Here is a 12,099-nt window from a genome sequence, read left to right on the forward strand (position 1 = left end):
ATGTTTGTTGTGATTTCTGTAGAGTAGATAATTAGAGGCATTGTGTTTCAACTTAATTGATCTGGTCATGGGATTTGAGTGGGACATGGATTATGTAACTAATGGAAGGAGCTAGGTTTGTACCATGCCTGTAGCATTGAGTCAGTCAGTTGAGATTTGACTGTGAACAGAACAGCAGCTTTTGGAAAGTTAAACAGTGGTTTGACACAGGCAAGAATCTGAGGGCTGTTTCTCTCTCCAGGGTTCCTCTTTCTGCAAGCAGTCTTTGAAAGGAATGATTTATTTAGAGGCTGGCCTGTATTCCTGTGTTTACTCACTGTATTTAAAATGGGCTTTGACCTGAAATAGGTTTTGCCTGATTGGAGATGAAGAAAATAGCAGTCAGGAGTTTGTGTTTCATTTTATTGTTAAGCATTGTTTAACTCACAATTTTAAGCTATTTATGTTATAATGTTAAAGTTAGTTTAATGCTGTGGCAATAAAGTTTGTCTTAATAAACCATTTCCCTATCTGTGTGTGGAAACACTCCTGGAACAAAGTATTATTTCTTCACAGCTATTGTTATGGGCCAAAGTTCAGAGAACCCCAAAGTGTATCATGGAGTTCACCTGACCCACAACTTTTACTAGATTGTGATATGGGGAGCACACGGCTCACTCTACAGGTGTGGTACAGCAGAAATGGAAAAGTAGTTTTTTAAAGCAAAACAATGTTTATTCTATGAACTCAAGTTAACCTTTTTAAAACAACAGTGAACATCTTAGCAATCATTAATTCAAATACAACCCACAAAGAATACAACACTAAGTAGAATCGTAGAATTTACAGTGCAGAAGGAGGCCATTCGGCCCATCGAGTCTGCACCGGCTCTTTGAAAGAGCACCCTACCCAAGCCCACACCTCCACCCTATCCCCATAACCCAGCAACCCCACCCAACACTAAGGGCAATTCTGGACACGAAGGGCAATTTAACATGGCCAATCCACCTAACCTGCACATCTTTGGACTGTGGGAGGAAACCGGAGCACCCGGGGGAAAACCACGCACACACGGGGAGAACGTGCAGACTCCGCACAGACAGTGACCCAAGCCGGGAATCAAACCTGGGACCCTGGAGCTGTGAAGCAATTGTGCTAACCACTACACTACCGTAATCCTTAGTAAATTCCCAAACAACATTCAGAAGACAAAATACCTTTTTCAACACCAAGATCGGGTTTAAATTCACTATTGAGAACATTTACTCCTTTGAAAATCCCAAATGAACATTCATAAGCTTGCAGGTTCACACACATCCAGCTGTGATTTCAGCTTCTCCAAAATTAAAATGAAACCAAACCCACCCTGCAGCAAACAGCCTAAAGTGAAAGTAAAAAGCTGACAGACCGCCCAGCTCCACCCACTCTCTGAGATCACTGCAGTAATAAACACCCATTTCTTAAAGGTACTCTCACTACAGATACTTATATACACACCCATTTATAAACACCCATGACACTATACAAATCAAAAATAAATTTCTGTCCTGGGTCATAACAGAAAAAGGAAATTGAGGCACTGGAGAAGATGCAACAAATAGTCACAAGAATAATACCAGAACTGAGAATTTTTATCATAGAACTTACAGTGCAGAAGGAGGCCAATAGGCCCATCGAGTCTACACCGGCCCTTGAAAGAGCACCCTACTTAAGCCCACACCTCCATCCTAGCCCCATAACCCAGTAACCCCACCTAACCTTTGGACACTGAGGGCAATTTAGCATGGCCAATCAACCTAACCCACACATCTTTGGACTGTGGGAGGAAACCGGAGCAACCGGAGGAAACCCACGTAGACACGGGGAGAATGTGCAGACTCCGCAGACAGTGACCCAAGCCGGGAATCAAACCTGGGTCCTTGGCACTGTGAAGCAACAGTGCTAACCACTGTGCTACCTGCCGCCCCATTGCACATTAACCCTCAGGAAAGGCTGGGGCTGCTTTTCGCTAGATAAAAGAAGACTAGAGGGTGATCTGATGGAAGTCCTTAAGATTATGAAGGGGTTCAATAATCCAGTAGGAATTTCAATCAGAAACCTCTTTACCCAGCGAGTGGTGAGAATGTGGAACTCACTACCACAGCGAGTGGTTAAGGGGAACAGCATGAATACATTGAAAGGGAACCGAGATTCATAGAATCATTGAATTTACAGTGTAGAAGGAGACCATTCGGCCCATCGAGCCTGTACTGGCCCCTGGAAGCGTTCATGAGGGAGAAAGGAATAGAAGGATATGCTGATGGGGGAGATGAAGAGGGGTGGGTGGAGGCTCATGTGGAGCATTAATACTGACAGAGACCAATTGTGTTGTTGCGCTCCGAGGTTCAAAGAGCATCAAACTAATAAAGACTTTTATCAATGAAGGAATTTTATTTCCCTGTTAAGGGGTAATTTAGTGTGGCCAATCCACCTACCCTGCACATCTTTGGGTTGTGGGGTGAGACCCACACAGACACCCGTGGGGGAGAATGTCCACACGGACAGCGACCCAGAGCCGGGTTCAAACCCAGGTCCTCGGTGCCAAGAAGCAGCAGTGCTAACCACTGCACCACCGTGCCGCCCTGACATCAGCTATTTGTGAAGGGGATATGATAATGCACGGTTTGAATAAACTGCACATACACTGTATTTCCCAAAATAATTCCATTATGTTCCTCCATGTCCAGTTGTATCTGTGCCTTTTCCATGTAAGGTTTACTGAACAGTAAGGATATCTCCTCAGATCAGTGATGGCAGACTCGGCTAGTGAGTGGATCGCATGAGTGACCCTCATTCATCTCTGTGTCGGCAAGATTGAAATCCACTAACTGTGACCTATCTATCAGATTAAATACATTTAATACATACCAAATATTTCATAATGAGTTATAGAAAATGCTTAGTTCAATTCATTTATATTTTAATTGAACTATCAACTTCAAATGTTAAAAATAAAATATTTACACTTTGGATGCAGAGGGAGTGCACGGCTCACAGTCAATGTTGTGCAATCAGAATGCTCCTCACTTCACTTCCCCTCGCTTCACATGTGTCAAGTCAAGTCGCCATAGTGCCAGTTGACCACAGGCTGCCTTCCCCTTTGACAGGGAGAGCTGAGATATGGTGATTTAACTGGAGGATTACCATACCTCAGGTGAGGGCCAAGGTTGAGAAGGCAAAGCCTTCATGAATAACCTCAGCCAGTACGGGATTTGAACACGTGCTGGTGGCCTCGCTCTGCATCATAAACAAGCTGTCCAGTGGATCACTTCAGTAATACCGGTAGAAAAAAACTATGTGGACGGGAATCGGTGGAATATGGCAACCCTGCCTGTGGGCAACAGTCAGCAAAATGCCTTGTGGGCCGCGCTCAGAACCCAGATGGGCTGCATGTGGCCCCCAGGCCGCTGGTTTCCCACAACTGCTCTATGTGTGGGAAGGGATTCACTCAGTCATCCCACATGCTGAGACACAAATGAGCTCACAGTGTGGACAAACCGTTCATGTGCTCTGACTGTGGGAAGGGATTCAAACATTCATCCACCCTTCTGACACATTAGAGAGTTCATACAGGGGAGAGACCATTCACCTGCCCGAAGTGTGGGAAGGGATTCAGTGAGTCATTCAATTTTCTGACTCGCCAGCGGGTTCACACCGGGGAGAGGCCTTTCACCTGCACTGTGTGGGGGAAGCGATTCACTCGTTCTTCTAACCTGCGAATACACCAAGTCACTCACACCAATGAGAGTCCCTTTAAATGCTCTGCCTGTGGGAGTGGCTTCAAAAGTTCTCAAGAACTGATGTCCCACCAGCGCACTCACACTGAGGAGAGACCGTTCAGCTGCTCTGACCTTGGGAAGAGGTTTAGGTCATCCAACATGCTGGAACACCAGAGAGTTCACACAAGGAGAGGCCATTCACCTGCTCTGAGTGTGAGAAAGGATTTATCCAGTTATCCAAACTGCAGATGCACCAATGAATCCACATCGGACAGAGGCCATTCACCTGCTCTGATTGTGGGAATGGATTCTGTGATTCATCCACCCTGAAGCCACACCAGTAGAGAGAAGTCGTTCATCTGATCTATTTGTGGAAAAGGATTCACTCTGCTATGCATCCTGTTGAGACAGCAGTGTTCAGAAGTGATGACAGGGATTGGCTTCTGCTGTTATTGCTGCTGTTAATCACATCCAGGACTGAACCATCTTCATTCTGACACTTAGTGAGGTTGGACGGTTAGAGGGTTTCTTTCTGCTGGACTGGCCGGTCTCACGACTTTGCTTCCAGTGGGCTGATGCGCTTCGAGTCTGGGAGAGTACATCTCCTTTGAATTAATCCACAAAAGGTCACTTCCCACAACCGAGTGAATCCCTTCCCGCAGTCAGACAGGTGAACGGTCTCTCCCCGGTGTGAACTCATTGGAGTGTCAGCAGGCTGGATAATTGAGTGAATCCGATCCCACAAATGGAGCAGGTGAATGGCCTCTCCCTGTTATGAACTCGCTGATGAGTCGGAAGGCTATATGAATCACGGAATCCTTTTCAGCAAGTAGAGCAGGTGAACACCACATCCTGGTGAACACTTTCTCCCCAGTGTGAATGCACTGGTCGATCATCTGGCTGAATGACTCAGTGAATCCCTGTCCACATGCAGAGCATTTGAAAGGCCTCTCCAGAGTGTGAATTTACTGCTGTGTCTGCAAGGTGGATAAATTACTGAATCCTTTCCCACATTCAGAGCAGGTGAATGGCTTCTCCCCAGTGTAAGCTCTTTGATGTGGCAGCAGGTGGGATGACTGAGTGAATCCCTTCCCACACACAGAGCAGGTGAGTGGCCTCTCCCCAGTGTGACGACATTGATGAGTTTCCAGCACAGATGGGGATCTGAATCCTTTCCCACAGTGCCCACATTTTCAGGTGCAGGCGTCCTTGAGACTCTCCAGGTTTCATAATCAGTTGAAGCCTCGTCCACAGCAAAAACGTGCAGGATTTCTCTCCGCTCTGAATGGTGCGATGTTTTATCAGGCTGTGTAATTGGTTAACACCAGAGCGGCACGGTGGTGCAGTGGTTAGCACTGCTGCCTAGGGTGCGGAGGACCCGGGTTCGATGCCGGCTCCTTGTCTGTGTGGAGTTGCACATTGCCTCCATGTCTGCGTGGGTCTCATCCCCCCCAACCCAAAGTTGTGCAGGTTAGGTCGATTGGTCGCACTAAATTGCCCCTTAATTGGACAGAATAATTGAGTATTCTAAATTTATAAAACAAAGTAATTGGTTGACGCTTTTTCCAGTCAGTTCCTTGGAACGCATTTACCCAGGTGTCTGTGTGTCTTGGTGCTTTAAAATCTCTTGAGACAGACAAACATTTCTACTTCTAGGTTCAAAGTCCGATGATATTCAGGTCCCAAGGAATCGAGTGACTTTGTCAGACCCAGATGCGAGATTTACTTTCAGATTTCTGTCTGTAAACCCTCACTTTCTAATGTACTGTAAAAGGAGATTATAAATATCATCACTGTCAAATAAAATAGAAATTCAGAAGACAATTCTAGTTTCAATGGAATATTTTTCCTCCCTCGTTCCCCTAAAGCTGTAAATTTCCATCCCACATACTCCCTCCATTCTCACTCTGCTGTATCTAATATTAACCCATGATTAGATATATGGGGTAGTGGGGGGGAAGTTTATTTCGGCAGTGAGTGCTGATGACTTGGAACTCACTACCTAGTGGTGCAAGTTGAGACGATAAGATTATTTGAAACTGAACGTAGAAGGGCACATGAAGGAAATAAACTTGCAGAGGTATGGTGATATCGAGGAGAAATGGGACAGCCTGAATTGTTCTGCAGAGAGTCGGCATGGACTCAAGTGACTGAATGGATTCCTTCTGTGCTGAAATAAAACTGTGAAATTATTCACAGACCTATATCAGAAGACAAGAAATAATAATAAATGGCTTAACCCCTTTAATGTGAACATTATGAAAGAGACCATTCTTTTAGCCAGACAAATAAATGTGTCAAGCTGAGGGAGCAAAGGATGTCAATGTCTTTCAGAGAGAGAGACAGAGAGACCTGGGCCAAGCTTTTCAGAGTCTGCACCCTCCCTGGATTCGCTTCCTTTCCCTTCAGTTGCTGCAAGTCACCAATGTCCCCACAGAATGAGAAAGGAAATGGAAAGGGGGAAACACTGAGCTCCCAGATGAGGAGGAAGTTTTAGTCTGAAACTCATTGTCCAACCTCCGAATTGTGACGTCACAATGAAGCCCTGCCTGAATCAACCAATACCAAATCACACAGCTCCACGGTGACGTCTGCGGGTTCCAGTGCGCAGTCCCGTCCCCATTGTTCCCCCTCCCCCGACACCTCCTCCAGACACGGATTCCAGGCAACCGGCTGACGGCTCCCGCCAGAGCGAGAAGCCTCTCGGTGATCTCCGCCCAGGTCCGGGACTGCGCATGTTCAAGGGGCGGGTTGGTGCGCATGTGCGGGGAGGCCCCGTCCCTTGACCCTCATGCAGAAATATTGACCAATGGCAAACTGGGAGGACCGGAAGGCCTCTTCACCGCCTGCCAATCAGAGTTCCTTCATTGTCTACCTGCAGACTTTGGAAATTGAGCTTGTTAACCTGCTCATTCCTGCCCAGCAAAGCTGCTGCTCCTCACTCTGAATGAGCTTGAGCTTCACACCTCCCGTCTCCAACATCTGTGAGTAAAACACTTTATTTTCTCCCCCTTTCCATTTCTTTTCTCATTCTCACCTTCAATTGGTGACTTGCAGCAACTGAAGGGAAAGGAAGTGAATCCAGGGAGGGTGCAGACTCTGGAAAGCTTGACCCAGGTCTCTCTCTCTCAAAGACATTGACATCCTTTGCTCCCTCAGTTTGACACATTTATTTGTCTGGCTAAAAGGATGGTATCTTTCCCAATGCTCACAGCTCAGTCACTCCGCCCCTCCGAATCCGCTCCCTGAAGACGACGTATGGGGTAGTTTTTGGCGACTAGGTATTGGGGAATGAGAGAGGAAAAAATGTTCCATAGAAACAAGAGTTGTCGGTTATGAATTTCTATCCTTCACTTTTGTAAACTCATTTTGTAAACTCCTTTTATAGGATATTAGAAGAGGAGGAATTACAGACAGAAATCTCAAACGTAACCTCTCGATGTGACGGAGTCACTCTATTCCTTGGGACCTGAATATCATCAGCCTTTGAATCTAGAAGGAGAAATGTTTGTCTGTTCTGTCGGCTTCAAAATATTTTAGCCATCAGTGTGACTGGAAAAGCACCGAGACACACACACCCGAGTGAGAGTGTTCCAGAGCACTGACTGTGGAAAGAGCTTTAACCGGTTACACAGCCTGAAAAAAAAATCACACCATTCACAGCGGGGAGAGACCGTACACGTGTTCTGTGCAGGAGGCGTCAACTGATTGTCTGACCTGGAGAGACACGAGGAGACCCAAAACATGGAGAAACCGTGGAAATGTGGGAACTGTGGGAAGGGATTCAGATCCCCATCTGTACTGGAAGCTCATCGACGCATTCACACTGGGGAGAGGCCCTTTACCTGCTCTGTGTGTGGGAAGAGATTTGCTGTGTTATCCAACCTGCGGGCACACCAGCGAATTCACACCGGCGAGAAGCCATTCAGCTGCTCTCAATGTGGGAAGAGATTCAGTGATTCATCCAACCTGCGGAATCATCAGCTGATTCACACTGGGGAGCGACTGTTCACATGCTCTCAGTGTGGGAAGAGATTCACTCAGTTATCCCAGCTGAAGAGTCACCAACGGGTTCACACTGGCGAGAAGCCATTCACCTGCTCTCTGTGTGGGAAGGGATTCACTGAGTTATCCAGCCTGAAGAAACATCAGCGAGTTCACACTGGGGAGAGGCCATTCACCTGCTCTCAGTGTGGGAAGGGATTCCGTGTTTCATCCGTACTAGTGAAACACCAGCGAGTTCACACTGGAGAGAGGCCATTCACCTGCTCTGCTTGTGGGAAGGGATTTACTGAGCTATCCATATTGAAGAAACACCAGCGAGTTCACACAGGGGAGAGGCCATACACCTGCTCTCAGTGTGGGAAGAGATTCACTCGGTCAGACACCCTGCAATCACATGAGCGAATACACACTGGGGAGAGGGCATGCAAATGCCCTCAGTGTGGGAAGGCATTCTATGTTTCAACCAGCCTATGGTCACATCAGCGAGTTCACACTGGGGAGAGGCCGTTCACCTGCTCTCAGTGTGGGAAAGGATTTATTCACTCATCCAGCCTGCGGTCACAACAACGACTTCACACCGGATAAAGGCCACTCGTGCCCACAGCCTGGGAAGGAAATCTGTGATTCATCGCAGCTGCTGATTCGCCAAGTTCACAATTGATTACAGTGGTTGGATTCTGTTATTGTTTCTGCTTCAATTACATCCAGGACTGCATTTTGTTCATTCTGACAGTTGGCCAATGGGGATGGTCAGACGGTTTCTTTCTGCTGGACTGCCGGTCTCACGAGGTTGCCTCCAGTGGGCTGATGCTCTTTGAGACTTGTTGCAATTGTCTGGTTCTAAATTTCACGAGGATCACAGACTGAAAGAGTGTTTGTAAGTTTGAAGATATTTAGTTCCCATTTCTGTTTGGAACCCCCAAAGCTTGCCACCTTGCCATGGAGATGGGCTGTGGTGGTTATATGTTTTTTTCTGTTTAATTTATTTGGGTGTTCTTCAGAGAAGAAAACTATGAGGGTATGAAATAAATGAAAGAAAATTGCTTATTGTCACAAGTAGGCTTCAAATGAAGTTACTGTGAAAAGCCCCTAGTCGCCACATTCCGGTGCCTGTTCGGGGAGGCTGGTAGGGGAGTTGAACTGTGCTGCTGGCCTGCCTTGGCCTGCTTTCAAAGCCAGCGATTTAGCCCTGTGCTAAACAGCCCCCTCGGAGGGGCAAGTTGTTTGAGGTGGATTGGGAAACCGGGATTAGCTAAGATTAAAGGAAATATGACATATTTACCAGCTGGTCAGTTAGCTCAGTTGGCTGGTTCATGATGCGGAGCGACGCCAACAGCATGGGTTCAATTCCCCTACAGAGGTTATTGATGAAGACCCTGCCTTCTCAACATTGCCCCTCACCTGAAGTGTGGTGACCCTCCAGTAAGTAATCACCAGTAAGCTCTCTCTCTCTCAAAGGGGAGAGCAGCCCATGGTCCTTTGGTGACTTTCATTTTACAGAATACAACAAGATTCCTTTAAGGATCACAAATCAAAGTTAAAGATCCCATTAGATCAAAGGAAGCGGCTCTTGAAGTGGCCAAAACAGTAGTAAGCCTGAGGATTGGGAACTTGTTTCGAATTCAGCAAAGGAGGACAAAGAAACTGATAAAGAAAAAATAGAATATGAGAGCAAACTGGGGAGAAACATAAAAACCCACTGGAAAAGCTCCGATAGGAATGTGAAAAGGAAAAGATTAGCAAAGACCAACATGGGTCCATTCCAGGCAGAGACAGGAGAGTTTATAATGGAGAATAAGAAAATGGCAGAGAAACTAAACAATGTGTGTCTGTCTTCATGGAGGAACATACAGAAAATTGTTCAAAAACTCAAGGGAACCAAGGAACTGGTATTCAAGAGGGACTGAAAGAGATTAGTATTAGTGACAAAGTAGTATTGGAGAAATTAATGTGGGTTGAAAGTTAATAAATCCCACAAAGTTGATGCTCTACATCCCAGAGTGCTGAAAGATGTGGCTGTAGAGATAGTGGATACATTGGTGATCATCTTTCAAAGATTCTACAGATTCTGGAATGGTTCCTGCAGGTTGGAAGGTGGTAAATGTAACCCCAATATTTAAGGAGGGAGAGAGTAAACAGGGAACCACAGACGCATTAGCCTGACATCAGTAGGAGGGAAAATGCTGCAATCTATTATAAAGGATGTGATAACAGACAAATTAGGAGCAGGAGTAGGCCACTCGGCCCCTCGAGCCTGCTCCACCATTCAATAAGTTCACAGCTGCTCTGATTGTAACTTCCAATCCACATTCCCGCTACCCTCCCGATAACCTTTCACCCTCTTGCTTACCAAGAATCTATCCAGCTCTGCCTTCAAAATATTCACAGACTCTGCTTCCACTGCCCTTTGAGGAAGAGTGCTCCAAAGACTCACGACCCTCAGAGAGAAAAAAGTTCTCCTCTGCCTTAAATGGGCAAGTTATTACTTTTAAAGTGACTCCAATTTCTAGATTCTTCCACAAGAGGAAACATCCTTTCCACATCCACCCTGTCAAGGCCCCTCAGGATCTTTTACGGTTCAATCAAGTCACCTAAACTCCATCGGACACAAGCCCAGCCCGTCCAATCATTCCTCATAAGACCAGCCTCCAATTCCAGGTACGAGTCCAGTAAACCTTCTCTGAACTGCTTCCAACACATTGACATCATTCCTTAAATGAGAGCAATACTGTACACAGTGCTCCAGATGTGGTCTCACCAATGTCCTTTGTAACTGAAGCATAACCTCCCTACTTTTGTATTCAATTCCCCTCACAATAAACAATAACATTCTATTAGCTTTCCTAATTACTTGCTGTACCTGTATACTCGCCTTTTGTGATTCATGCTCTTGGACACCCAGATCCCTCTGAATCTCAGAGCTCTGCAATCTCTCACCGTTTAGATTATAAGCTTTTTTTATTCTTTCTACCAAGATGGACAATTTCACATTTTTCCCTCATTATGCTCCATTTGGCAGATTTTTTCCCACTCACTTAACCTACCTATATCACTTTAGTCTCCTTATGTCCCATTCACAATTTACTTTCCTTCCTATCTTTGTTACAATTGGAACATAGGAGCAGGAATTGGCTATTCAGCCCGTCGACCTGCTCCACCATTCAATACGATCATGGCTGATCATCCACTTCAATGCCTTTCCCCCCACACTATCCCCATATCCCTTTGTGTAGGGGCTGGTTTAACACAGTGGGCTAAAACAGCTGGCTCATAAAGCAGGATAAGGCCAGCAGCGAGGGTTCCATCCCCGTACCAGCCTCCCCGAACAGGCGCCAGAATGTGGCGATTAGGGGCTTTTCACAGTAACTTCATTTGAAGCCTACTTGTGACAATAAGCGATTTTTGTTTCATTTCATGTTATTGGGATTTAGAAATCTGTGTCTCTGCTTTAAACACACTCAATGACTGAGCTTCCACAGCCCTCTGGGGTAGAGAATTCCAAAGATTCACAACCCTCTGAGTAAAGAAATGTCTCCTCTGAGACTGGTCCTAAATGGCTTCCCCCTTATTTTGAAATTCTGTCCCCTGGTTCTAGACTCTCCAAACGGGGGAAACATCTCACCTGCACCTGTTACCAATTATTTTTGGCTATCCTCAACAGACACAGAATACAAAGCAGCTGATAAATGTGAAGAACAGATGATGAATGCTGCAGCATCGATAGCAACCTGTCTGACCATCAAGAGAAGAATTCTGCTGTCAGAGCCAGGCAACTACAGATCACTGAATTGTTGAAGCTTTTCTTGTGTAATCTTGGAGGCCGCCCCGGTCTTTGGAAATCTAGGAATGGGTAAATTTATGCTCGCGACTGTGACATGTGAGACTAAAATGGACTACGCTCGTGTGTATGTTTGCCTGTTGAAAAATGTAAAATGTTATTATAGAGTACAAGTTGCATGTAATCATAAGAAATGTTTAAAATTTTAAAAGTTTTTAGAAAAATAAAGCCATCTGCGTACATCGCTGGTTCATTTTTTTTGAAGGGGGAGGTGTGACGATTGGAAGATTTTTGGAAAATTTGATTATAAATGTATTGGGCAATTTAAGGGTTAAAAGCGTGGGGTTAGAGTGTGATTCACTGCAAAATTATAGAGAGCAGTTTTTGGAGAAAGGTTTGGAGAGAGAAGTTCAATTTTGGGCCCACAATTCTCCCACAGTGAGATAGATTGAGATCTGTATCTTTCTTTTCCTGTTGTTTAAGGGGAGATTGAGTAGTAATGTTTAAATGGGTAATTGTAAGCTGTTGTTTTGGGTGTGAAGTTAAAAAGTTTAATATTGTAGCCACAATAAAGTTTTA

At 45.5% G+C, this 12,099-nt stretch overlaps 1 protein-coding gene across 2 annotated transcripts; it reads left to right on the top strand.

The window, feature by feature from the left end:
* Positions 1-6,334: 6,334 nt before the first annotated feature.
* On the top strand, positions 6,335-11,762 carry LOC140421949 (uncharacterized). 2 transcript variants are annotated; one of them, XR_011947177.1, is made up of 3 exons: positions 6,335-6,721; positions 7,126-8,619; positions 11,404-11,762. XR_011947177.1 is itself a non-coding variant. In XM_072506943.1 (2 exons), exon 2 carries the CDS (start codon positions 7,482-7,484, stop codon positions 8,325-8,327), a length of 846 nt encoding a protein of 281 aa, XP_072363044.1. In that variant the 5' UTR covers positions 6,335-6,721; positions 7,126-7,481; the 3' UTR covers positions 8,328-11,762. The 2 variants fall into 2 exon arrangements, 1 of the variants encoding a protein (XP_072363044.1); XM_072506943.1 differs by having other exon boundaries at positions 7,126-11,762.
* The last annotated feature ends 337 nt before the right edge of the window (positions 11,763-12,099 follow it).

Source organism: Scyliorhinus torazame, chromosome 5 (genome assembly GCF_047496885.1).
Source record: "Scyliorhinus torazame isolate Kashiwa2021f chromosome 5, sScyTor2.1, whole genome shotgun sequence".
Classification (NCBI taxonomy): Eukaryota; Metazoa; Chordata; class Chondrichthyes; order Carcharhiniformes; family Scyliorhinidae; genus Scyliorhinus; species Scyliorhinus torazame.

Bases quoted from the DNA above. Each gene is read 5' to 3' on its own strand.
- LOC140421949 (XM_072506943.1), top strand. From the start codon at position 7,482: ATGGAGAAACCGTGGAAATGTGGGAACTGTGGGAAGGGATTCAGATCC.